At 47.1% G+C, this 25,999-nt stretch overlaps 2 protein-coding genes across 2 annotated transcripts in view; one reads left to right on the top strand and one right to left on the bottom strand.

The window, feature by feature from the left end:
• Positions 1-8,543, top strand: part of SRC (SRC proto-oncogene, non-receptor tyrosine kinase) — a gene marked incomplete in the record, with an annotated part of 48,941 nt that extends 40,398 nt beyond the window's left edge. The window contains 2 exon segments of the mRNA XM_056549900.1: positions 6,013-6,144; positions 6,224-8,543. Coding sequence (XP_056405875.1) covers positions 6,013-6,144; positions 6,224-6,432 — 341 coding nt within the window.
• A 14,303-nt stretch (positions 8,544-22,846) lies between these two features.
• The window catches only part of BLCAP (BLCAP apoptosis inducing factor), a 95,916-nt gene continuing 92,763 nt past the window's right edge, over positions 22,847-25,999 (bottom strand). Inside the window, 2 exon segments of the mRNA XM_056549750.1 lie at positions 22,847-23,600; positions 23,603-23,899. Of these exon segments, the coding sequence (XP_056405725.1) occupies positions 23,494-23,600; positions 23,603-23,756 (261 nt within the window). The 5' untranslated portion in view covers positions 23,757-23,899 and the 3' untranslated portion in view covers positions 22,847-23,493.

The following is a 25,999-nucleotide window of genomic DNA, read 5'->3' as shown; positions in this document are numbered from 1 at the left end:
AGGTGGGTGCCCAATGCCGTCCCCATGGCGTAGGTCTTGTCCTGAATTTTGGCTGTAGACTTTATTGGGGGAGATTTATCAAAACATGTGCAAAGGAAAAGTTGCCCTTAGCAACCAATCAGATCGTGTCTTTCATTTTTGCAGAGGGCTCAGTAAAAATGAAAGAAGCGATCTGATTGGTTGCTATGGGCAACTCATCAACTTTTCATCTGGACAGGTTCTGATAAATCTCTATGCAAAATGAAAGTGATCTGATTGGTTGCTATGGGCAACTCCGCAACGTTTCTTCTGGACAGGTATTGATCTCCCCCCCTATATGTATTGAGGGCCTGCCACTGCCAACATCAGGAAAGTGGGGGTCGCAACGGTCCTTGGTAAGACCTGCCCGGTTCTGGAGATTGCAGGGGTGGTTGGTTTGGTCCTAGATATCTGTCCCCTCCCCCCCACCCCCCCCCCCCCCCCCCACCCCCCCTCCAAACACACTTATGTACAGAATAGGGGATGAGTGTCTGTTTACAGGGGGTACGATCTCTGGGACCCCTCGCGATTTCCAGAATAGGACCAGTCTCTTGGGCTGGGTTCACATTACGTTTTTATTGTACGGGAACCGGATACGGCTGGGGGAGCAAAAACCGGGCACTCCCGTATACCAGCCTGGCCTGAACCCCATTCATTTCATTGAGCTGACCGTAGTCAAACGCTGACTCCAGTCGGCTAATTTTTGTCCCGTATACGGTTTTCTGACCGGACCTAAAAGCATGGTACACCACTGTTTTAGGTCAAGTTAGAGAACCGTATACGGGGCAAAAATGAGCCGACTGGAGTCAGCGTTTGACTACGGTCAGCTCAATGAAATGAATTACACATGAGCTGGATACAGTGACTGGTTTTTGCTCTACAAAAACACTACAAACTAAGTATGTTAATTGGCCCTTAAAGGGGTACTCCTGCCCTAAGACCTCTTATCCCGTATCCAAAGGATAGAGGAGAAGATGTCTGATCGCGGGGGTCCTGCCGCTGGGGACCCCCCGCAATCTAGCATGCAGCACCCACCTGTGAGCACTGCAGGAAGCACTGGAGGCTCAAAATCTTATGCCTCCCAACCACGGGGACAGAGTATTGTGACGTCACGACTCCGCCCCCGTGTGACATCACGCCCCCTCAATGCAAGTCTATGGGAGGGGGGTGTGACTGCCGATCAGATATCTTATCCCCTATCCTTTGGATACGGGATAAAATGTCTTAGAGATGGAGTACCCCTTTAACTCAGAGCATTACGTACTGGTCTCGGCAGTGGTTGGCCGCTCGTTCTATAGGGGATCCGTTCTTTTAAAAGCTGCCATATTTAGTTAGAACATTTAATGAAATAAAATTGAAAACTAAGGCTAGGTTCACACTACGGAATTTCCGAGTGAAAGTTCAAAGCGGAATTCCACTCGAAAATTCTGGCGCAGCAGAATCCCATTGCAGAATCCCATTCTGCTACCCAGTGCACACCACAAAATGACAGCGGCGGAACATTCCACCACCAAAAGAATGTGGAATCCGCATGGCAGACATTGGAGAGGCCGTTCGCATGGTTCTGGGAGCACTAGGAATATCCGGTTGGAATTTTTGTAGTGTGAACATAGCCTTATTGATACTTACCTCTGCAAGCCCACATTAACCCTTCGGTCGGCACCCAGGTCATGTGCCACTTAGCGAGTGTAACATCGAGCTGCTGATTAGTTACAGCCATTATGTGTGGGGGCGCAGTGTAGCATCGCAGAGGTAAGTATCAGTTGTTTTAGTAGTTTTGGGGCCCTCTACACGGTTCAGACTGTAGCAGTACTATACTGTGCAGCAAACCGGAGATTGTAAAAAATAAAAGTAATACTGTTGTCCACCATACTTCTGTAATGTATGAAGCCTTAGTGATGAGAACTATTCACATGCTCGGTGATTGATGTGTTACATATAATGATTTACAGGTCATTAATGATTAGGATCTAAGCTTTCCAGATCTGATCCGGTCCTGGCTGTAAATACTGATGCTATCTTATCTTATGGTTTTTAATGTGTTAGAAGTTACACAAACATGTTCAATGCTAAAGATGGCACTTTTTGTAAGGCGATGTTCACACACACACACTGTAACCACTGTCCCCATCTTGTTGGTGGTCTCTATGGGTGGTGGGACCCAATGCAGAACTCCCATAGGCAAGAGGAGAAGCAGTACTCATACTCGTTTTTAAAGGGGTATTCCCAGGGGTCAAGTCCTGGGAAATAAAGTGAGAGAACTCACCCAAGATCTCCACTCAAGGGCTGATCCTGCAGGACTCCAGCAAATGGGAATGGTGTTCCTGCTGTGGAAAAAGTGCAGGAACTCAGTTCCCACGCGTTCCTGCAGGACTTGAGCCCTGGGTATTCCATCCATACACATCTTATCCCCTATCCAAAGAATAAGGGATAATATAGATGTCTCGTAGTGCCCCCCACTATGGGACGCTCCGCGATCTCTGAACAGCACCCGCATTCTATGCCAGGCTGCTGCTCCAGTCTCGGAAACCTCTATATTTCCGGGACTGGAGACGTGACGTTGTGCTACGCCCCCCTCTTGCCGTCACGGCCCCCCTGCGATTAGATATCTTTATCCCCTATCCTTTAAATAGGGGATAAGATATCTATGGCCTGAGAACCCCTTTTAAAGGGGTACTGCGGTGGAAAACTTTTTATTTGATTTTTTTTAAATCAACTGGTGCCAGAAAGTTTAAACAGATTTGTAAATTACTTTTACTTAAAAAAAAATCTTAATCCTTCCAGTACTTTTTATATGCTTTTTTTCTTTTTGGATTTCTCTTCTGTCACGACCACAGTGCTCTCTGCTGACCTCTGCTGTCCATTTTGAAGCATTTCCTCTGTAGTATACAGCCACTAATAAGTACTGGAAGGATTAAGAATTTTTAATAGAAGTAATTTACAAATCTGTTTAACTTTCTGCCACCAGTTGATTTAAAATAAATAAATAAATAAATAATAATATTAACAATAATAATAATAATAATATTAATAATAATTAATAAACTTTTCCACCGGAGTACATCTTTTAATTACATGGAACACCCCTTTTAAAGGAGATATCGAGTGCTGAAAAACGTATTTTCTATCCTAAGGATAGGGGATAAGTTTCAGATCGCGAGGGGTCCGACCGCTGGTGCCCCCCGCGATCTCCTGTACGGGGCCTTGGCTCACTGGCCAAATATCCGGTGTCGACCCCCGCACGAAGCTGCGTCTGACACCCCCCCCCCCTCAATACATCTTTCTGGCAGAGCCGGAGTGCTGCCTTCATCAATATCCGGCTTTGCCATAGAGTTGTATTGAGGGGGCGTGTCGGCCGCCGCTTTGTGCTATCTGGCCAGTGAGCCGGGGCCCCGTACAGGAGATCGCGGGGGGCCCCAGCGGTTGGACCCCCCCCCGCAATCTGAAACTTATCCCCTATCCTTAGGATAGGGGATGTTTTTCAGCACTGGACTACCCCTTTAACTACATACAAGTGACTTTCCACTATAATTTCCAGTATTCCCAAACAGCCCCTGACTGACAGTAAAGGCCCCTATTATTATTTTTATAATTCGGGGTGATTATTGGCCCATCTCACCCTGTGTAATAGTCTCCGTAAACGCTTGTAACAGCTGACCACGGTTTATAACCACCATTGTTCATCGGACGTACATATGTAATAGCCGCCTTATATGAGCACCGATCTAATGTAGCGTTCACATCGGGCACGGGTCTACCAGCGTATTACTACCCTAAATATATCTTCACACCAGTATGCATTGGAAAATTTAGCAATCTGTTGGTGTATATGGTTCACATATACCTTAATCCAGTGGTCTCCAAACTGCAGACCTCCAGCTCTTGCAAAACTTCAACTTCCAGCATGCCCGGACAGCCAACGGCTGTCCGGGCATGCTGGGAGTTGTAGTTTTGCAACAGCTGTAGGGCCACAGTTTGGAGACCACTGCCTTTTAAACCATCTTTACCCAACAGAGGCTAAAAAATTCATTTTGGCCTATTCCTGTTGCACATGCACACACTGACCTCCCTACGTGTTTCTTCCACCTGCGGAGTCCTCAGGGGATATATAATTAAATCATGTTGCATATGCAAACACAGTGTATTAGTTTACCCAACCTCACACAGATTACTAAAATGCCGGATTATATCTGGCTACAATCATTTTCAGACAGTCCTTTTAATCCCGATACAGGTGACTCAATACGGTTTGAGTTTATTCTGTTTCAAAGTTGTTTTTCTTTCCTTCATGTTTTTTTTTTTTCCTTTTAAGAATTTGTCATTTCCTTGGTAAATGACTCATATCAGTCACGAATCAGTAATGTGTTCCATTTTCATACATTCCTAATGCATACTTGGGCTTGTTATGTATGCCTGGGAACAGAGAAGGCTAAAGTATTTGGTGTAGTATATACATCTGATAACTGAATCGGAATAAGTTATACAAGTCCTTCAGAATGTACTGTACATAGGTAGTAAGTGGACGGGAGCGGGATTGGTGATCCATGTGTGGATGGGAGCGGGATTGGGGGATCCATGTGTGGGCGGGAGCGGGATTAGTGATCCATGTGTGGACGGGAGCGGGATTGGGGATCCATGTGTGGACGGGAGCAGGATTGGGGATCCATGTGTGGACGGGAGCGGGATTGGGGATCCGTGTGTGGACTGGAGCGGGAGTGGGGATCCGTGTGTGGACGGGAGCGGGATTGGGGATCCGTGTGTCGACGGGGGCGGGATTGGCGATCCGTGTGTGGACGGGAGCGGGATTGCTGATCCGTGTGTGGACGGGAGCGGGATTGGGGATCCGTGTGTGGAGGGGAGCGGGATTGGGGATCCGTGTGTGGAGGGGAGCGGGATTGGGGGGGGTCCATGTGTGGACGGGAGCAGGATTGGGGGTCCGTGTGTGGACGGGAGTGGGATTGGGGGTCCGTGTGTGGACGGGAGCGGGATTGGTGATCCGTGTGTGGACGGGAGTAGGATTGGGGGTCCGTGTGTGGACGGGAGTGGGATTGGGGGTCCGTGTGTGGACGGGAGTAGGATTGGGGGTCCGTGTGTGGACGGGAGCGGGATTGGTGATCCGTGTGTGGACGGGAGCGGGATTGGTGATCCGTGTGTGGACGGGAGCGGGATTGGGGATCCGTGTGTGGACGGGAGCGGGATTGGGGGAGTCCGTGTGTGGACGGGGGTAGCATTGGTGATCCATGTGTGGACGGGGGTAGCATTGGTGATCCATGTGTGGACGGGAGCAGGATTGGTGATCCATGTGTGGACGGGAGCAGGATTGGTGATCCATGTGTGGACGGGAGCAGGATTGGTGATCCATGTGTGGACGGGAGCAGGATTGGTGATCCATGTGTGGACGGGAGCAGGATTGGTGATCCATGTGTGGACGGGATTGGGGGTCCGTGTGTGGACGGGAGCAGGATTGGGGATCCGTGTGTGGACGGGAGTGGGATTGGAGGTCCGTGTGTGGACGGGAGCGGGATTGGGGGTCCGTGTGTGGACGGGAGCGGGACTGGTGATCCGTGTGTGGACGGGAGCGGGACTGGTGATCCGTGTGTGGACGGGAGCGGGATTGGGGATCCGTGTGTGGACGGGAGCGGGATTGGGGATCCGTGTGTGGACGGGAGCGGGATTGGGGATCCGTGTGTGGACGGGAGCGGGATTGGGGATCCGTGTGTGGACGGGAGCGGGATTGGGGATCCATGTGTGGACGGGAGCGGGATTGGGGATCCGTGTGTGGACGGGAGCGGGATTGGGGATCCGTGTGTGGACGGGAGCGGGATTGGGGGAGTCCGTGTGTGGACGGGAGCAGGATTGGGGTGTCAGTGTGTGGACGGGAGCGATCATCTACCAACCTTACAAGTAGATTGGCAAAATTGTATATAAAGTCTTAATGCTAGATTCAAATATAAAGTCTTTATGCTAAAACGGATCCTCCTATTTCTTTAATAGGTGCCAAGTTTCCCATTAAATGGACGGCCCCAGAGGCTGCATTATATGGTCGATTCACCATTAAATCTGACGTCTGGTCCTTTGGAATCCTCTTGACCGAACTCACCACAAAAGGAAGGGTCCCGTACCCTGGTGAGTGTGTGTACGTGTTAGGTTTTTTTATTCCTTTATATTTCTCCCTCATCTAATATCCTGTTTCTGATGTCATCAGGGATGGTGAACCGGGAGGTACTAGATCAAGTAGAACGAGGCTATCGAATGCCATGCCCCCCAGACTGCCCAGAGTCCCTCCATGATTTGATGTTGCAGTGCTGGAGGAAAGACCCAGAGGAGCGTCCAACATTTGAATACTTGCAGGCCTTCCTGGAAGACTATTTCACTGCCACTGAGCCCCAGTACCAACCCGGGGACAACCTTTAGGAGAGACTGAGAATGACTACAGGAAGAGCCTTATTAAGTTATGGCAGACCGACCTCTCCAAGACGCAGATGCAGTATTATCCACTACCTTGTGGAGGATCTAAAGACACTAAAGGGGATGGTACAGAACCATTTTATTTTACTGGGTCAGAACGACGGCTCTCTGCTCTGTCAGTGTTCCACATCCATCTTGCTGCGGAGGTTCTTAAGTTTCCCATTGCATTCTGGTCATGTATTGAGAATTCGGCTGCTTCTGACGCGTCACCCACTGAAACATGTTTATATTTTTCCCCCAAAGAAAATTGCATCTCGTCGTTCCATACAAGACAGAGACTTGAGCAGATCTTGGGTGAACCATAATGTTCTTACACTGCTTGGACATTCAGACATTGTATATAATTCGGGAGGGAACACCACTCCCCTCTCGTCTACTCTTCTGAAACCTTGAAATTGTAAGATTTTTGATCTCGATTACTACAGATTCCATGTTTTTGTATACTCAGTCGTGGGAGGGGTTTATGGGGGGGGTCTTCCAAAATACTAAAAGACTCCTGTCGAGGACCAAAGTCCCACTTCTGTCTTCCACCCCCCCCCCACCTATTTTCTCAAGACGTGGAGAAGGAACTGTTGTGCATTTTTTTTGATAATAAAGTGACTACACAACCCTGTGATTACTGTATCCAGATACCCCTCAATAGGGTCTGACTTGTAACATCCCCCGACTACTTTACTCCCTTACAATTAAACCCTATTTCAATCACAGCAGCCATTTTTATTCTTCACCCAAGCCGGTGGTCTCCAACCTAAGGCGCTCAAGGACTGCGATGAAGAACAAAAGCCTGAAACCCGTCGGTCTGTAATGGACTTTTAATATTTGTTACAATAAATGTGTTTGCATTAGGACCTTGCCATGGTGCTGGACTTTTCTAATCAAGATCTGGCTCTCCAGGCATGCTGAGAGTTGTAGTTATGCTACATGGTTGGAGACAACTGCCCTATGCATTTCTGTTTTCGTTTTGTAGTAAGAAATAAGGAAAATTTTCTTAAATAACCATCTTTATGGAACCGTATCATGTGTAGGTCAGAGTTACTGATTATTTCTTTCCAGTGTATACCTGTTCCTTTACCCCCCAGTTACGCCTGGTGCCCGGCAGGTCGCCCTGTGTCATACACAGCCTCCTCAGGGGCATACATTTTTTTCTCGGTAAAACAGATATCTTTTTATTTAATATATATCTTTTTTTTTTTTTTTTTTTTTTTACACTGAAATAGTCCGACTCGATGAATTTGAGCAAATAAATTTCTAGTCCTCACGCTATGAAAAAATTTCGAACAGGACGAATGGTACGCACGCATTTCGTTGTGGTTGTTATGGGAGCCTCGAGACTTGGCCTGTGTTATAGATCTATATCACTGGCAAAACTGGACTCTTGCCAGGATGGTATGGGTTAGTCCTCCAACTTCTCAGGGATGGGAAAGGTGTGGGATTTTTATTGCCAATCATGGAGGGTGATGGGGTGAACACGACGCCATTACACGTTACCTTGCTCTGGCTTTTGCATAATTTCTGGCTCGGGCCAGAGGACGGTACGTGGTTCCCTCCTTTTAAAGGGGTACTCCGCTGCTCAGCGTTTGGAACAAACTGTTCCGAAGGCTGGAGCCGGCGCCAGGAGCTTGTGACGTCATAGCCCTGCCCCCTCATTATGTCACACTCCACCCCTCAATGCAAGTCTATGAGAGGGGGCGTGACATCGTCACGCCCCCTCCCATAGACTTGCATTGAGGGGGCGAGGAGTGACGTCATGAGGGGGCGGGGCGATGGCGTCACAAGCTCCCGACTCCAGCGTTCGGAACAGCTTGTTCCAAACGCTGAGCAGCGGAGTACCCCTTTAAGGTGCCAATCTAGTAAATCTGTCTGCATTATTGATAACTGTGTATATATACGTGTTTTTTTTTAATGGTTATATACCACTTGAGTGCAAGGGGTGAGCTTTGTATTGTGAATAAAGTACTAGCCCGGATACACTGTATGTAGAGTTGTGTTACAGGTCTGTATGTAGTATTGGAGTGACTCCTCCTTCTTTTTTTTTGTGCGTCATTTGATGAGATGAACCGGGGGGGGGGGGGGGGGGGGGGATTAGGGTTGTTCTATATACCGGGGACCAGTTTGTTTTAGCCCTATAGGTAAAGCAGGATGCCATGGAATCACTCTACGGAGACTTCTACCTGGAAACTTGTACGTTGCGGCTGTCGCCTCCACTGCCGTTTCATCTGTACCGAGGAGACATGGCTTTAGCGGGGGTGGGGGGTAGACATCTGGTCGGTTTTATTTTATGAACACTTAAACACTGGCACTATTGCTTTTATGTCCATAGCAATAATATGCTTCATGACGGTATGGTAAATAAAGATGAAAGGCCGACTCGTGGCTACTGTTTTTTGTTTTTTTGTTTCTAGCGTTGCAGATTCCTCGTCAGGACGCATCAAAATCTTCAGTAATCCATAAATAACGATGGTACAAGTGGTCTTTGTCACCACCTATTGGTAGATGATGAAACTGCACCAATGCATTTTCAGTCTTCCTTAAAGGGGTTATCCAGGAAAAAACTTTTTTTTTCATATATCAACTGGCTCCATAAAGTTAAACAGATATGTAAATTACTTCTATTAAAAAATCTTTATCCTTTCAGTACTTATGAGCTGCTGAAGTAGAGTTGTTCTTTTCTGTCTAAGTGCTCTCTGATGACACGTGTCTCGGGAACTGTCCAGAGTAGAAGCAAATCCCCATAGCAAACCTCTTCTTCTACTCTGTGCAGTTCCCGAGGCAGACAGAGATGTCAGCAGAGAGCACTGTTGCCAGACAGAAAAGAACAACGCAACTTCAGCAGCTGATAATTATTGGAAGGATTAAGATTTTTTTTAATAGAAGTCATTTACAAATCTGTTTAACTTTCTGGAGCCAGTTGATATTTAAAAATAAAAATTTTTCCTGGAATACCCCTTTAAAGGGTACCTCTAATCTTGTTAAATTTTATAATCCTCCCAGATCACCGCCCCCATCATGATAAACCACCCCCTGCCTTTATTTTTATAATTTCTTAGTTTTCTACCTTGATATTGCTCTGTATTTTCTGCTCAGTCTCAGTCAGATTCACAGACTGGGAAGGGGCGTTCCCCAGCAGGTGTGACATCATCTGAAGCCATACAGGGGAGAACTTCCTCCCTCACTCGGCTACACACAGCCCAAAGCAGTTCAGTGTGAGATGAGCTCTGATTGGATAAGGCTGCACACACCCTCCTAAGCATTTCCTGATTTTGGACTTCTGCCAGGCCAGCAGGAGTCCAAAGTCTGTGCAAAGGATGAGGGGGAAATGTGCTCTGGACATGTAGGGAGACACCTAGTGGCAGCTTTTTTTTAAACACAAACAAAACATAGAAAACGTATTTTTTTTTTTTTTTAAACAAAGTACATTAGAAAGATTTTTTTATTTACCATAGTGGGTGCAATAGCAGACATTAGTTTTAATGAGAGTGCCCATTTAAAGGAGTACTCCAGCAAAAATTAACTTATCCCTTATCAACAGGGTAGTGGATAAGTAGCCACCACAAACACACACACACACACACACACAGACACACACACACACACAGACACACACACACAGACACACACACACACACACAGACACACACACACAGACACACACAGACACGCCCGAGAGCTGAACTACGGTCTCTTCGGCGCTTCCATAGAAATGAATAGAGCATGTGCCGTCTGCAGCATGTGCTTTACACTGGGCGCCAGGTCCTGTTTCGATGATCGCAGGGGGTCCCAGCGGCAGATGTTTCTGCCGTGTACATGGTGCAGCAGAATCCTATTGAAAATAATAGGACTGTGCCGCAACGCAATTTCCATGCGGAATTTTTACCACCGGATTCTGAGTGGAAATTTCGTCATGTAAATGAGGCCTCAGTAGTCACTGATATTTATGAACAGCCATTGGTTGGTTGATCTGGCTTTATACCAAAAAGTATAACTCTCTTCCAGTGTTTCCCAACCAGTGTGCCTCCAGCTGTTGCAAAACTACAACTCCCAGCATACCCGGACAGCCGTTGGCTGTCCGGGCATGCTGGGAGTTGTAGTTTTGCAACAGCTGGAGGCCCACTGGAAAAAACTGCTCTATTCCATAACCATCACAAATAGCAATTGTTTACACTGCAGCATATAACCTTACTTAGATTGCTGTCACTATCGCTCCCCTGTTGTTCACACTGCAGCGCTGCTTGTTCACCTCTAGTATTGCGTCTAATGAGGAATTGGAACATGGAAAGCGGATTACATTACAAAAGGGCAGAAGATTATAAACTACAAGGTGTAAAGCATCGCTAGTACCGACCACTTATAGAGTCGGGAGTAGTCACAGTAGGTGGGAGGAGCCAGGAAACCTGATTTAAAGTATTTTCTGACTCGTTCCCTTTAAATATAATTTCTTTGCTGCTGTTTATTATTTCACCATATGGATGATTCTGGTAAGGGATCACTTGTGTTGTGCAGCATTGATGTTTGTCCTCTATGTCCCCTCTATTTTTTGGCAGGACCACCTATTCATTTCTGTTGTCTTGTGTTTCATAAGATTTAAAGGGGCACTCTGGGGAAAAAAGTTTTCAAATCAACAGGTGACAGAAAGTTATACAGATTTATATATATATTCTATATAAAAATCTTAATCCTTCCAGTACTTATCAGCTGCTCTATGCTCCAGAGGAAGTTGTGTAGTTCTTTCCAGTCTGACCACAGTGCTCTCTGCTGACACCTCTGTCCATTTCAGGAACTGTCCAGAGCAGTAGCAAACCCTTATAGAAAACCTATCCTGCTCTGGACAGTGGTCAAGATAATAATGTTACTGTACACAGTGACCCCCCCACCAGCAGAATAGTGAGTGCATCTCTGAAGTATACCAGTTGTTACTCCTGATCCGGACATAAATATGGGATATAAATTAGGATCATGTACAACATATTGTATTCTCCAGAGTTGCACTCACTATTCTGCTGGCTTTGTATGGCAAATCAGATAGTGGTCACCCAGCTTTCCCAGGGCTCCTGTATGGCAAATCATATTTTGGTTGCCAAGATTTCCCAGGGTTCATATATGGCAATTATAGGATGTAACCCAGGATCAGGAGCAACATTTGGTATACACCAGAGTTGTACTCACTATTCTGCTGGTGGAGTCTTTGTTTACATATATAGCATTATTTATCCTGAGTTACATCCTATGTTGTACTCCAGAGCTGCACTCACTATTCTGCGGGTGAGGTCACTGTGTACATACATTACTTATCCTGTACTGATCCTGAGTTATATCTTGTATTATACTCCAGCGCTGTACTCACTATTCTGCTGGTGAGGTCACTGTGTATATGCATTACATTACTTATCCTGTACTGATCCTGAGTTATATCCTGTATTATAATCCAGAGCTGCACTCACTATTCTGCTGGTGAGGTCACTGTGTACATAGATTACATTACTTATCCTGTACTGATCCTGAGTTTATATCCTGTATTATACTCCAGAGCTGTACTCACTATTCTGCTGGTGAGGTCACTGTGTATATGCATTACATTACTTATCCTGTACTGATCCTGAGTTATATCCTGTATTATACTCCAGAGCTGCACTCACTATTCTGCTGGTGAGGTCACTGTGTACATAGATTACATTACTTATCCTGTACTGATCCTGAGTTATATCCTGTATTATACTCCAGAGCTGTACTCACTATTCTGCTGGTGAGGTCACTGTGTACATACATTACTTATCCTGTACTGATCCTGAGTTATATCCTGTATTATACTCCAGAGCTGTACTCACTATTCTCCTGGTGAGGTCACTGTGTACATACATTACATTACTTATCCTGTACTGATCCTGAGTTATATCCTGTATTATACACCAGAACTGCACTTCTGATTCTGCTGGTGCGGTTACATAGGTGGTGAAAGGAGTAAGGGGCCTGGGGAGAAGATATGGAGTAAAGAAAACCATATACATTTAAAATTACAAATACTATATTAATTTCAAATATGTTGCCTAATATATATGGGGGGAGGTTATAATTTTTGGAAATGGACTGGCAAGGGGGACTAAAGGGGAAAAAAGGTGGAAACCACTGCTCTAAAATAGTGTAAATGTCTTGTGTGGGCAGCATGATAGTTCAGGGGCATATATTCTCTGCCTTGTGCTGGAGACCCAGGTTCAAATCTCCCAAGATCACACAGGAATCCTAGTTGTAGAGAATTCTGATGTAATCTCTTTTGTAGACTTGGTCACTTCGCTGGCTCTGGGTAAGATGGTCAAAACTTGTTAGTTAGGTTCCTGATCAAACAAACCTCTCCGTTAGTGTCTGATCCTACATAAATAAGTCGCAGTGTTGGGAAAGGGGAGACAATTGGTCTTAAAGATGTTTTTTGTAAACATTAAGGGATTTAGTTGACCAACATCTTCGTAAACAAAATCTAAATGTCTTGTTTACCAAAATGCCTCATCTATTAATGGGCAGCATGATAGCTCAGGGGAGATCTGCTCTGCCTCTCATGCTGGAGACCCAGGTTCAAATCTTCTCTGGTCACTTTATCACTTGAATCTCAGCTGTAGAAAAAGCCTTACAGCTGAGGATTCAAAGAGAGTGAAAAATGGTGGATTTTGTTATAACCAGCTACCCCACCAGACAGCTGGATTATAGTTATATATAGTATTTGGAGTCCCACATAATAGGGACATTGAGCTCCTATACCACACAGCCAGCACTGGGATGTGAACCAGGGTCTACCAGCATCTATTATCCAGTTATCCCTGGCACTTTACCCCATCAGCCAGATCCTGCTCTGAGGACCGAGCAAAGGTTTCTTAATGTCGTTATCGAGGCGGAAGAAAAGGATTTCCAAGGTTGTAGTCAAAATAAATAACTAAATGAGAGTAGGATTAGAACCCTGGTCACCCACATATAATTTATCCAATGATTGCATTGACCTACAGGCAGAATTTTAAGCCCTTTTCAGTGTCATCAGTCATTTTATTTGAGACATTAAGAAACGTTCACTTACTTGTCTGAGCAAGCGATGGCTGAGGGGGTAAAGAGCTGGGTAGACCCAGCTTAGATGCTGGAGACCCTGGTTCAAATCCTGGGATGGACTCTGTTCTGTCTTATACATAAGAGAATGCATTGCTTTAAGAAAACATTCAGCTTGTTTTTAGATTAGTACTGTATAAAGAATCTCCAACATATACAGAGGTTCAGGTGGCCTTAAGTCTTCCTATAGGCAGAACACAAGCACTAGAAGACTTGAACTTAGTTCTCCAGCATGAGAGGCAGAGCACATACCCACTGAGCTATCATGCTGCCCTTTAGGAAGGCATATAGTAGTGTTGTTGTCTTCTTCAGGGCTGGAATGTATGGCTTGTGAGACTATAAGCTAAATGTCATGTTTACCAAAATGTTTGGAGTGTTACTGAGCAGTGTGGTGGCTTAGAGGGATAGCTGCTGTGTCTCTAATGGTGGAGACCAAGGTTCAAGTCCCCTCAGAGCAATAGGAAATTCTCTGAGCTGAGGATGGAAGTCTTCTAAGGGTACATGTAGTGTAGCTATAGTAAATTAGTGGATATTTAGTAAGTAGGTGGTTGAGGGGATAAGAAGTTGGCAAAATTTTGCCTAAGTGTGAACACTTAGGCAAATCATTAATTTATGTATAGTATGGCCCTGAACACAAGAAGGACCTTGATCTTCTATAGCATATCGCCAGGACTTGAACCAGGGACTCCAGCAACTCAACTGTGTCCTCTGGTTGTCCTGGCTCTTTACCCTCTGAGCCAACTCTTGCTCTGAGATACATGTGAAGGTTTCTCAGTGTCATCATCGAGATGGAAACAAGGTCTAAATAAATGGATTACTTGGAACAAATAGGAGAGTGGGATTAGAACCCTGGTCACCCATGTAACCATACAGGGACTCATACCACTGACCTACAGCCATAACTGTGCATGACATGTGATACTTCTCAGTGTTCTCAGTCAAATATTATAGAGACATTTCATATGAGTATAAATATAAATGTCCTGGGAGTAGACAAATAATGTGGTGGTCAGGGGATCATGTTTTTGACCTTGTGAATCATTCTCTTTCATCTCGATAATAACACTGCCCGGTATTTTTAAGTTACTTTGAACCCTTTCTTTCCTAAATCTGAGATGCAGGTGGTTAAGCAACCTTTAAGAGAGTTGAACCTGGGTCTCCAGTATGCCAGGCAGTAGTTTTCCACCACCTTCTGCAGAGATACACATTTTGGTGAACATGACATTTAGATTCGATCCTCGAGAGCCATATATTCGAGCCCTGAAGATCACTATGGTATATGGTCTGTATAATAACGCTGAGGTCACTTTATCACTTGAATCTCTTAACAAAAATGGTATATTTTGTTATAAATGCCCCACCAGACAGCTGGTTTATGTATAGTAATTGGAGTCCCACATAATAGGGACTTTGAGCTCCTACACCACAGAGCCAGCACTGGGATGTGAACCAGGGTCTACCAGCATCTATTATCCAGTTATCCCTGGCACTTTACCCCCTCAGCCAGCTCCTGCTCTGAGAGATAAGTGAAAGTTTCTTAATGTCATTATCAAAGAGAATGGTACACAAAGTTGTGGTTATAAAAAAATAAAAAAAAGGGAGAAGGCAGGATTAGAACCCTGGTCACCCACATATATGTGTGTACAACAATGACATATGACCTACAGGAAGAACTGGAATCCTAATATGATACTTCTCAGTGTCTTCAGTCAAGTTCCTTAAGAGTCAACCTATTTTCTTCAGGCTTAATAGTTTGCCCGATGACACTGAGAAGTATCATACAGTCCTTCTAGTTCTGATTGTAGTTCAGCACAATGTGTGCATACAGTATAAGTGGGTGACCAGGGTTCTAATCCTGCTCTCTCATTTATTTTGACCCCAACTTTGTGAATCATTCTCTTCCATCTCGATAATGATATTAAGAAACCTTCACTTGTTAAGGGGGTAAAGTACCAGGGAGAACTGGATACTAGATGCTGGTAGACCCTGGTTCACATCCCAGTGCTGGCTCTGTGGTGTAGGAGCTCAATGTCCCTATTAGGTGGGACTCTAAGTACTATATATAAACCAGCTGTTTGGTGGGGCAGCTGGTTATAACAAAATCCACCATTTTTAAGCCCAGTTGAATTCTCAGCTGTAAGGCTTTTTCATGTGATAGAGTGACCTCAGAAGATTCGAACCTGGGTCTCCAGCATGAGAGGCAGCGCAGATCTCCCCTGAACTATCATGCTGCCCATTAATAGAGTGGAAACAAGACATTGAGATTCTTAAGGAAGGATTCTCATGGACCCCAAATGTGAGACTGGAGGGTGACCTACTGCTTGTTGGAGATAATGAAGGGGGGAATTCATCTGGGATTGGAACCCAGGGATACAATTCTAGGTCAAGCCTTACAGCTAACCCTATTACATAGATAATTACCTTAGATAATTACATAGGTTACGCACGCTCAAGAACATGGAGCATGCAGTGATCAGGACCAGTTGTCTTTTTGAATATTCAAGTAGTAAAACATCTATGTGATCTGCACATGTGGTGGATACGCGAGTCAGGTGATGGGAGTGGCGCTGTGAAAGGGGCGGCTGTGCCAAGTAAACAGGTAAGCGCCATCTGTGAACCTGGTGCACGGTTCTGACACAGAGGTGATTGTCCTTGTGAACTTTGTTTTCTGATAAAGCTCACAGACAAGTGTGAACAATGCTTCAGATCAGTGGTCTCCAAACTGAGGAGCTCCAGATGATGCAAAACTACAACTCCCAGCATGCCCGGACAGTTAACGGCTGTCCGGGCATGCTGGGAGTTGTAGTTTTGCAGCATCTGGAGCTCCCCAGTTTGGAGACCACTGATCTAGATTGTTATTGGGATCAGTAAATGCCCTTAATATAATGAAGCGAGTAAGGCGCCTCGTCTGCACAGGACACGTGTCCATGTCATGATTAATAAAGCTTTATTCAGGTTTGTTTCGCTTCAAAACAAAAAGACTCCTGGTCCGTACACACAGCTAAACGGATTGAGGAGCCAGGATGCCGCACGTCATGTAACACTACATCATATGATCCGTCATTAGGATCCCCTCATCTCTCCTGTGTCACAGTCATTAGTGTCCCCTCATCTCTCCCTGTGTCAGTCATTAGTGTCCCCTCATCTCTCCCTGTGTCACCGTCATTAGTGTCCCCTCATCTCCCCCTGTGTCACAGTCATTAGTGTCCCCTCATCTCTCCCTGTATCACAGTCATTAGTGTCCCCTCATCTCCCCCTGTGTCACAGTCATTAGTGTCCCCTCCTCTCTCCCTGTGTCAGTCATTAGTGTCCCCTCATCTCTCCCTGTGTCAGTCATTAGTGTCCCCTCATCTCTCTCTGTGTCACAGTCATTAGTGTCCCCTCCTCTCTCCCTGTGTCAGTCATTAGTGTCCCCTCATCTCTCCCTGTGTCACAGTCATTAGTGTCCCCTCATCTCTCTCTGTGTCACAGTCATTAGTGTCCCCTCATCTCTCCTTGTGTCAGTCATTAGTGTCCCCTCATCTCATCCTGTGTCACAGTCATTAGTGTCCCCTCATCTCATCCTGTGTCACAGCCATTAGTGTCCCCTCATCTTTCTCTGTGTCAGTCATTAGTGTCCCCTCATCTCTCCCTGTGTCAGTCATTAGTGTCCCCTCATCTCTCCGTGTCACAGTCATTAGTGTCCCCTCATCTCTCCGTGTCACAGTCATTAGTGTCCCCTCATCTCTCCCTGTGTCACAGTCATTAGTGTCCCCTCATCTCTCCCTGTGTCACAGTCATTAGTGTCCCCACATCTCCCCCTTTGGCAGTTTATTAGTGTCCCCTCATCTCTGCGTGTCACTGTTATTACCGTCTCCCTAGTGTCACAGTTATTAGTGTCCCCTCATCTCTCCGTGTCACAGTCATTCGTGTCCCCTCATCTCTCCGTGTCAGTCAATAGTGTCCCCTCATCTCTGCGTGTCAGTTATTAGCGTCTCCCTAGTGTCACAGTCATTAGTGTCCCCTCATCTCTCCTTGTGTCAGTCATTAGTGTCCCCTCATCTATCCCTGTGTCAGTCATTAGTGTCCCCTCATCTCTCCCTGTGTCACAGTCATTAATGTCCCCTCATCTCTCCCTGTGTCACAGTCATTAGTGTCCCCTCATCTCTCCGTGTCAGTCATTAGTGTCCCCTCATCTCTCCCTGTGCCAGTCATTAGTGTCCCCTCATCTCTCCCTGTGTCACAGTCATTACTGTCCCCTCATCTCTCCCTGTGTCACAGTCATTAGTGTCCCCTCATCTTTCTCTGTGTCAGTCATTAGTGTCCCCTCATCTCTCCCTGTGTCAGTCATTAGTGTCCCCTCATCTCTCCCTGTGTCAGTCATTAGTGTCCCCTCATCTCTCCCTGTGTCACAGTCATTAGTGTCCCCTCATCTCTCCCTGTGTCACAGTCATTAGTGTCCCCTCATCTCTCCCTGTGTCACAGTCATTAGTGTCCCCTCATCTCTCCTTGTGTCAGTCAATAGTGTCCCCTCATCTCTGCGTGTCACTGTTATTAGCGTCTCCCTAGTGTCAGTCATTAGTGTCCCCTCATTTCTCCGTGTCACAGTCATTAGTGTCCCCTCATCTCTCCCTGTGTCACAGTCATTAGTGTCCCCTCATCTCTCCGTGTCACTGTTATTAGCGTCTCCCTGGTGTCAGTCATTAGTGTCCCCTCAGCTCTCCCTGTGTCAGTCATAAGTGTCCCCTTTATCTTCCCCAGTATCAACATTCATAGGCATCCCCTCATCTCCCCGTGTGTCCCCCCTTTTCTCTCCTGTGTCACGATCATTAGTGTCCCCCCCCCATCTTTGAAATACCATAAAAAAATGTTTTACTTACCTCCATCTCTATTCCCACATTGGTCCCCCGTTCTGCCTTTGGGTCGGCACTCTAGTGTTACATGATAAGCAAATGGCACATGACCGCCGCAGCCAATCAGCAGCCTCGGTGGTCACGTGCTTACTCCTGAGTACAGAGTGCAACTACCGAGGCTGCTGATTGGCTGTGCTGGTCACCTGACGTCCGTTGCTCATGTAACTTTATCGTAGTATTTTATATACTGTGTATATATATTTATTTTTATTTTATATATTTTTTTTTTTTAGATAAACAACCCCTGTTGGAAAGGGCTGACAAAAACCTAGGTGCCACAACGAAATTCTTAGTCGTCGTTGCGAGCAGGGCAAAAGAATTGCAAAAAACTACAACTCCCAGCATGCCCAGACATAAGGACGAGATACATGCACAGATCAAACCCTATGAGTGTTTTCCAACTAGTGTGCCTCCAGCTGTTGCAAAACTACAGCTCCCAGCATGCCCGGACAGCCAGCGGCTGTCCGGGCATGCTGGGAGTTGTAGCTTTGCAACAGCTGGAGGCACCCTGGTTGGGAAACACTGTGCTATACAGATCACATGATCTGCATTGATGCAGTGAATACAGATCACATGACCTGCATAGCTGCAGTGCATACAGATCACATGACCTGCATAGCTGCAGTGCATACAGATCACATGACCTGCATAGCTGCAGTGCATACAGATCACATGACCTGCATAGCTGCAGTGAATACAGATCACATGCCTGCATAGCTGCAGTGAATACAGATCACATGACCTGCATAGCTGCACTGAATACAGATCACATGACCTGCATAGCTGCACTGAATACAGATCACATGACCTGCATAGCTGCACTGCATACAGATCACATGACCTGCATAGCTGCACTGCATACAGATCACATGACCTGCATAGCTGCACTGCATACAGATCACATGACCTGCATAGCTGCACTGCATACAGATCACATGACCTGCATAGCTGCACTGCATACAGATCACATGACCTGCATAGCTGCAGTGAATACAGATCACATGACCTGCATAGCTGCACTGCATACAGATCACATGACCTGCATAGCTGCACTGCATACAGATCACATGACCTGCATAGCTGCACTGCATACAGATCACACGACCTGCATAGCTGCACTGCATACAGATCACATGACCTGCATAGCTGCAGTGAATACAGATCACATGACCTGCATAGCTGCAGTGAATACAGATCACATGACCTGCATAGCTGCACTGCATACAGATCACATGCCTGCATAGCTGCAGTGAATACAGATCACATGACCTGCATAGCTGCACTGCATACAGATCACATGACCTGCATAGCTGCAGTGAATACAGATCACATGACCTGGATAGATTCTTATCCCCTGAAAGTGAACAAACAGGTTGGTGAACAGCGCACGAGTGAATACCGCAGCTATCTATAGCGATAAGAGATATGACCAGAGATCTGATCCTCCGCTAGGAAGCTTGCAACATAACCTCTAAACCCAATCTATGCAAACTAGGGCAGGACCGGGCCGAGTCACCGCCGCTTGTGGAGCATTCTGAATTTCAGAGAAACTTCACCAACTGGTTGTCACTTGAAAGGTGCCAGAAAGTTGAACAGATTTGTAAATTAACCCTTCCAGTACTTATCAGCTGCTGTATGCTCCACAGGAAGTTCTTTTCTTTTTGAATTTCCATTCTGTCTGACCACAGTGCTCTCTGCTGACACCTCTGTCCATTTTAGGAACTGTCCAGAGTAGGAGCAAATACCTATAGCAAACCGATCCTGATCTGGACAGTTCCTAACATGGACAGAGGTGTCAGCAGAGAGCACTGTGGTCAGACAAAAAGGAAATTCAAAAAGAAAAGAACTTCCTGTGGATCATACAGCAGCTGATAAGCACTGGAAGGTTTAAGATTTTTTTTTTAATAGAAGTAATTTACAAATCGGTTTAACTATCTGGCACCAGTTGGTTAAAAATTTTTTTTTCCAGTGGAGTACCCCTTTAAGGTGACCATAAACCTTCAGTTGATGTAGGTGGAACCAAGGTGCCTCCAGCTGTTGCAAAACTACAACTCTCAGCATGCCAGGACAACAAACGGCTGTCCGGGCATGCTGGGAGTTGTAGTTTTGCAACAGCAGGAGGTCCACATGGCTATAGGCCAGTGTTTCCAAACCAGCATGCCTCCAGCTGTTGCAAAACTACAACTCTCAACTGGATGGGGTATTGCAGCTCATTAAAGTGAACGGAGCCAAGTTGTAATACCGCACACTACCTGAAGGACAGGTTATGGCGCTGTTTTTGGAGGACACTTTCCTTTTTAAATCCACTTTAATGATTTTACCAAATCTTTACAAAAAAACAAAACAAAAAAAAAAACAGAAACGGTTCATTCCACGGGGGCTGACTGCAGAGATATACACGGCAGATAGATAAACTAGAAGATGCCATAAAAATACCGTAATCTTATCACTAGATTTTCTAGTAAAAGTGGGAGCTAAGGATAACACAGGAGGACTTTGCTCCAGAGCACTGACCCCAGGAGAACGTGATGGGGCAGAAGCGTTCGGCAGGGTGACATGCCCCCAAAATGGGCATCTCTGGCTTTCTAGAGAAGTGTTTCCCCAACCAGGGTTCCTCCAGCTGTTGCAAAACTTCAACTCCCAGCATGCCCAGTTTTGCAACAGCTGGAGGCACCCTGGTTGGGTAACACTGCTCTAGATGTTTCCTCTCAACAGCTGTCCAGGCATGCTGGGAGTTGTAGTTTTGCAACATCTGGAGGCACCCTGGTTGGGAAACACTGACCTATACTATATAATCCAACATGCTGGGAGTTGTAGTTTTGCAACAGCTGGAGGCACCCTGGTTGGGAAACACTGACCTATACTATATACTACTATAAAGTCCAACATGCTGGGAGTCGTAGTTTTGCAACAGCTGGAGGCACCCCTGGTTGGCAAACGCTGACCTATACTATATAATCCAACATGCTGGGAGTTGTAGTTTTGAAACAGCTGGAGGCACCTCTGGTTAGGAAACACTGACCTCTACTATATATTACTATATAGTCCAACATGCTAGGAGTTGTAGTTTTGCAACAGCTGGAGGCACCCTGGTTGGGAAACACTGACCTATACTTTATATTACTATATAGTCCAACATGCTGGGAGTTGTAGTTTTGCAACAGCTGGAGGCACCCTGGTTGGGAAACACTGACCTATACTATATAGTCCAACATGCTGGGAGTTGTAGTTTTGCAACAGCTGGAGGCACCCTGGTTGGGAAACACTATCCTATAGTAAAATTTACAGAAATAATAGCAACAGCTCAGCCCCGGCCTTTTAACACCCTCGGAAACTGTTGCTGCTATCCGCTACCCTGAAACTTCAGAACAGAGGTCTCCAAACTGTGGAACTCCAGCTGTTGCTAAACTACATCTCCCAGCATGCCTGGAACATACCCTGAACGAGTCGGAGAAGGACACCAGCGTGCACGTAGCCTTAGACGATTTCCCTTCACACACATTGGATTTCTCCATACACCACCCCCTTGCCCTGTGTCTGCCCCCTGTATGACATGCAGACTCGGCTGAGGCCTAAAGAGGGAAACTGGGGAGATGCCTACTTGGCGCTGCCATAGGGTGGGAGGAGGATGAGCTCATGACACACAACCTTGTGGGGGGAACAAAGGATCAGACATGGTGCAATACAACAAGATCGGAGACAGAACACACAAGGGACGGTTCCGGGCATGCTGGGAGTTGTAGTTTTGCAACAGCTGGAGGAACACTGGGCTATAGTCATGTAGATCTCCAGCTGTTGCAAAACTACAACTCCCAGCATGCCCGGACAGCCAGTTGTTGTATTGTAGTTTTCCAACAGCTGGCGGCACACTAGTTAGGAAACACTGGTCTATTGCCATGTGGCAGTCTGGGCATGCTGGAAGTTTTAGTTTTGCAACAGCTGGAGGCACGCTAGTTGGAAAGCACTAGCCTTGTCTATCAATGTTGTAAAACTACAACTCCCAGCATGCCCGGACAGCCACATGGCTATAGACCAGTGTACCCTAACTAATGTGCCTCCAGTTGTTGGAAAACTACAATACAACAACTGGCTGTCCGGGCATGCTGGGAGTTGTAGTTTTGCAACAGCTGGAGGAAAACTGGGCTACAGTCATGTAGATCTCCAACTGTTGCAAAACTACAACTCCCAGCATGCCCGGACAGCCAGTTGTTGTATTGTAGTTTTCCAATTGCTGGAAGCACATTAGTTAGGAAACACTGGTCTATAGCCATGTGTCAGTCTGGGCATCCTGGGAGTTGTAGTTTTGCAACAGCTGGAGGTCGGCAGTTTGGAGACCACTGTTTTAGATGCACTAAATGCCCCCGATATAATGAAGTGGGTCGGAGGTCTTGTTTGCACAGGACACGTGTCCAGATCATGATTAATAAAGCTTTATTTAGTTTTGTTTTTTTTCGCCCCAACACAAAAAGGATAAAATCTCCTGGTCCGTACACACATCCACAGGACTACAAATCCCAGCCGGCACGTGTCCTGCTTTACGTCTGTGGACTGATCCGACGTACACACAGTGCAAATCTATCAATTCACTAGGAAACATGCAGCATTAGCGACGCAGGAGCCCACAAAACCTCCACCTCTGAGACCCCCTGGCGAATATGGTGCCCGGTGACACCGCTGCGGTGCTGTTAGATTTGTGGGGGGGGGGGGGGGGGGGGGGAGGGGAGCAGGGCACTCACTGTATCAGAAAATGACAGAAGAGACGTAAACATGACCAAGAGCTGGTAGAGCCCCCCCATAATACATGTAGGTAAAAAGACCCCCCCAGCAGGATAATACCAGGGGATGGTCGTGCCGCTGTCTCTGCCCACCTCCATGATTACAGGGAAAAGGGGGGATCCATTGCACAAAAACCTTCTTAATTTAATGTCACGTCCCTGTAGTCCCAGTATAGTCCTCCAGACACAGTGGTGCAAGCTGTGTCGTGTCCCTGGCAAAAAAGCAGCAATCCGTGGGCAAGATGATTGTGCAGCCCCATCTAGGTGCCCACCACGGCCGGGTCATGGGCCGATTCTGGGAGCTGCCCCCCGCTGCAGTGATACAGGAAGCAGTTGCCCCAACAACTGTAGCAGATAAGGAAGAGGCGCCCAAGAAGACCAAGGCGCAGATGGTGCACGGCTTCCTCTCCAGTAAGAAGCTCAGGAGGTAGAAGCCCATGAACATGGAGTGATTGAACCAGAGGGCCGGGTTCAGAGGCTTCGGGATGAGGAGCACCGGGAGCAGCCATTGTAAACAGTACATGATGGCGGAGGAGGCCGGGACTACAACCTGATGGCGGAGGAGGCCGGGACTACAACCTGCTGGAGGAGGAGGCCGGGACTACAACCTGATGGCGGAGGAGGCCGGGACTACAACCTGATGGCGGAGGAGGCCGGGACTACAACCTGCTGGAGGAGGAGGCCGGGGACTACAACCTGGAGGGGACAACAAGAGCACAAGGTCAGTCAGCACCACCAAGGAGCACAGGACTGTACCACTATATACAGACCGTATACATCCTCTAAAGCAACACAAACTGCAGCCTTTACCTCCGCTTCCCATAACTGCAGCCTCTACACCCCCTGGACAGAGGAGGGGTAGAGGCTGGATATAGACAGGAGGGGTAGAGGCTGGATATAGACAGGAGGGGTAGAGGCTGGATATAGGCAGGAGGGGTAGAGGCTGGATATAGACAGGAGGGGTAGAGGCTGGATATAGGCAGGAGGGGTAGAGGCTGGATATAGGCAGGAGGGGTAGAGGCTGGATATAGGCAGGAGGGGTAGAGGCTGGATATAGACAGGAGGGGTAGAGGCTGGATATAGACAGGAGGGGTAGAGGCTGGATATGGACAGGAGGGGTAGAGGCTGGATATGGACAGGAGGGGTAGAGGCTGGATATGGACAGGAGGGGTAGAGGCTGGATATGGACAGGAGGGGTAGAGGCTGGATATGGACAGGAGGGGTAGAGGCTGGATATGGACAGGAGGGGTAGAGGCTGGATATGGACAGGAGGGGTAGAGGCTGGATATGGACAGGAGGGGTAGAGGCTGGATATGGACAGGAGGGGTAGAGGCTGGATATGGACAGGAGGGGTAGAGGCTGGATATGGACAGGAGGGGTAGAGGCTGGATATAGACAGGAGGGGTAGAGGCTGGATATAGACAGGAGGGGTAGAGGCTGGATATAGACAGGAGGGGTAGAGGCTGGATATAGACAGGAGGGGTAGAGGCTGGATATAGACAGGAGGGGTAGAGGCTGGATATAGACAGGAGGGGTAGAGGCTGGATATAGACAGGAGGGGTAGAGGCTGGATATAGACAGGAGGGGTAGAGGCTGGATATAGACAGGAGGGGTAGAGGCTGGATATAGACAGGAGGGGTAGAGGCTGGATATAGACAGGAGGGGTAGAGGCTGGATATAGACAGGAGGGGTAGAGGCTGGATATAGACAGGAGGGGTAGAGGCTGGATATAGACAGGAGGGGTAGAGGCTGGATATAGACAGGAGGGGTAGAGGCTGGATATAGACAGGAGGGGTAGAGGCTGGATATAGACAGGAGGGGTAGAGGCTGGATATAGACAGGAGGGGTAGAGGCTGGATATAGACAGGAGGGGTAGAGGCTGGATATAGACAGGAGGGGTAGAGGCTGGATATAGACAGGAGGGGTAGAGGCTGGATATAGACAGGAGGGGTAGAGGCTGGATATAGACAGGAGGGGTAGAGGCTGGATATAGACAGGAGGGGTAGAGGCTGGATATAGACAGGAGGGGTAGAGGCTGGATATAGACAGGAGGGGTAGAGGCTGGATATAGACAGGAGGGGTAGAGGCTGGATATAGACAGGAGGGGTAGAGGCTGGATATAGACAGGAGGGGTAGAGGCTGGATATAGACAGGAGGGGTAGAGGCTGGATATAGACAGGAGGGGTAGAGGCTGGATATAGACAGGAGGGGTAGAGGCTGGATATAGACAGGAGGGGTAGAGGCTGGATATAGACAGGAGGGGTAGAGGCTGGATATAGACAGGAGGGGTAGAGGCTGGATATAGACAGGAGGGGTAGAGGCTGGATATAGACAGGAGGGGTAGAGGCTGGATATAGACAGGAGGGGTAGAGGCTGGATATAGACAGGAGGGGTAGAGGCTGGATATAGACAGGAGGGGTAGAGGCTGGATATAGACAGGAGGGGTAGAGGCTGGATATAGACAGGAGGGGTAGAGGCTGGATATAGACAGGAGGGGTAGAGGCTGGATATAGACAGGAGGGGTAGAGGCTGGATATAGACAGGAGGGGTAGAGGCTGGATATAGCAGGAGGGGTAGAGGCTGGATATAGGCAGGAGGGGTAGAGGCTGGATATAGGACAGGAGGGGTAGAGGCTGGATATAGGCAGGAGGGGTAGAGGCTGGATATAGGCAGGAGGGGTAGAGGCTGGATATAGACAGGAGGGGTAGAGGCTGGATATAGAGGAGGGGTAGAGGCTGGATATAGAGGAGGGGTAGAGGCTGGATA

Source organism: Hyla sarda, chromosome 13, assembly GCF_029499605.1.
Source record: "Hyla sarda isolate aHylSar1 chromosome 13, aHylSar1.hap1, whole genome shotgun sequence".
Classification (NCBI taxonomy): domain Eukaryota; kingdom Metazoa; phylum Chordata; class Amphibia; order Anura; family Hylidae; genus Hyla; species Hyla sarda.
This window is presented reverse-complemented; position numbering and strand designations above follow the sequence as displayed.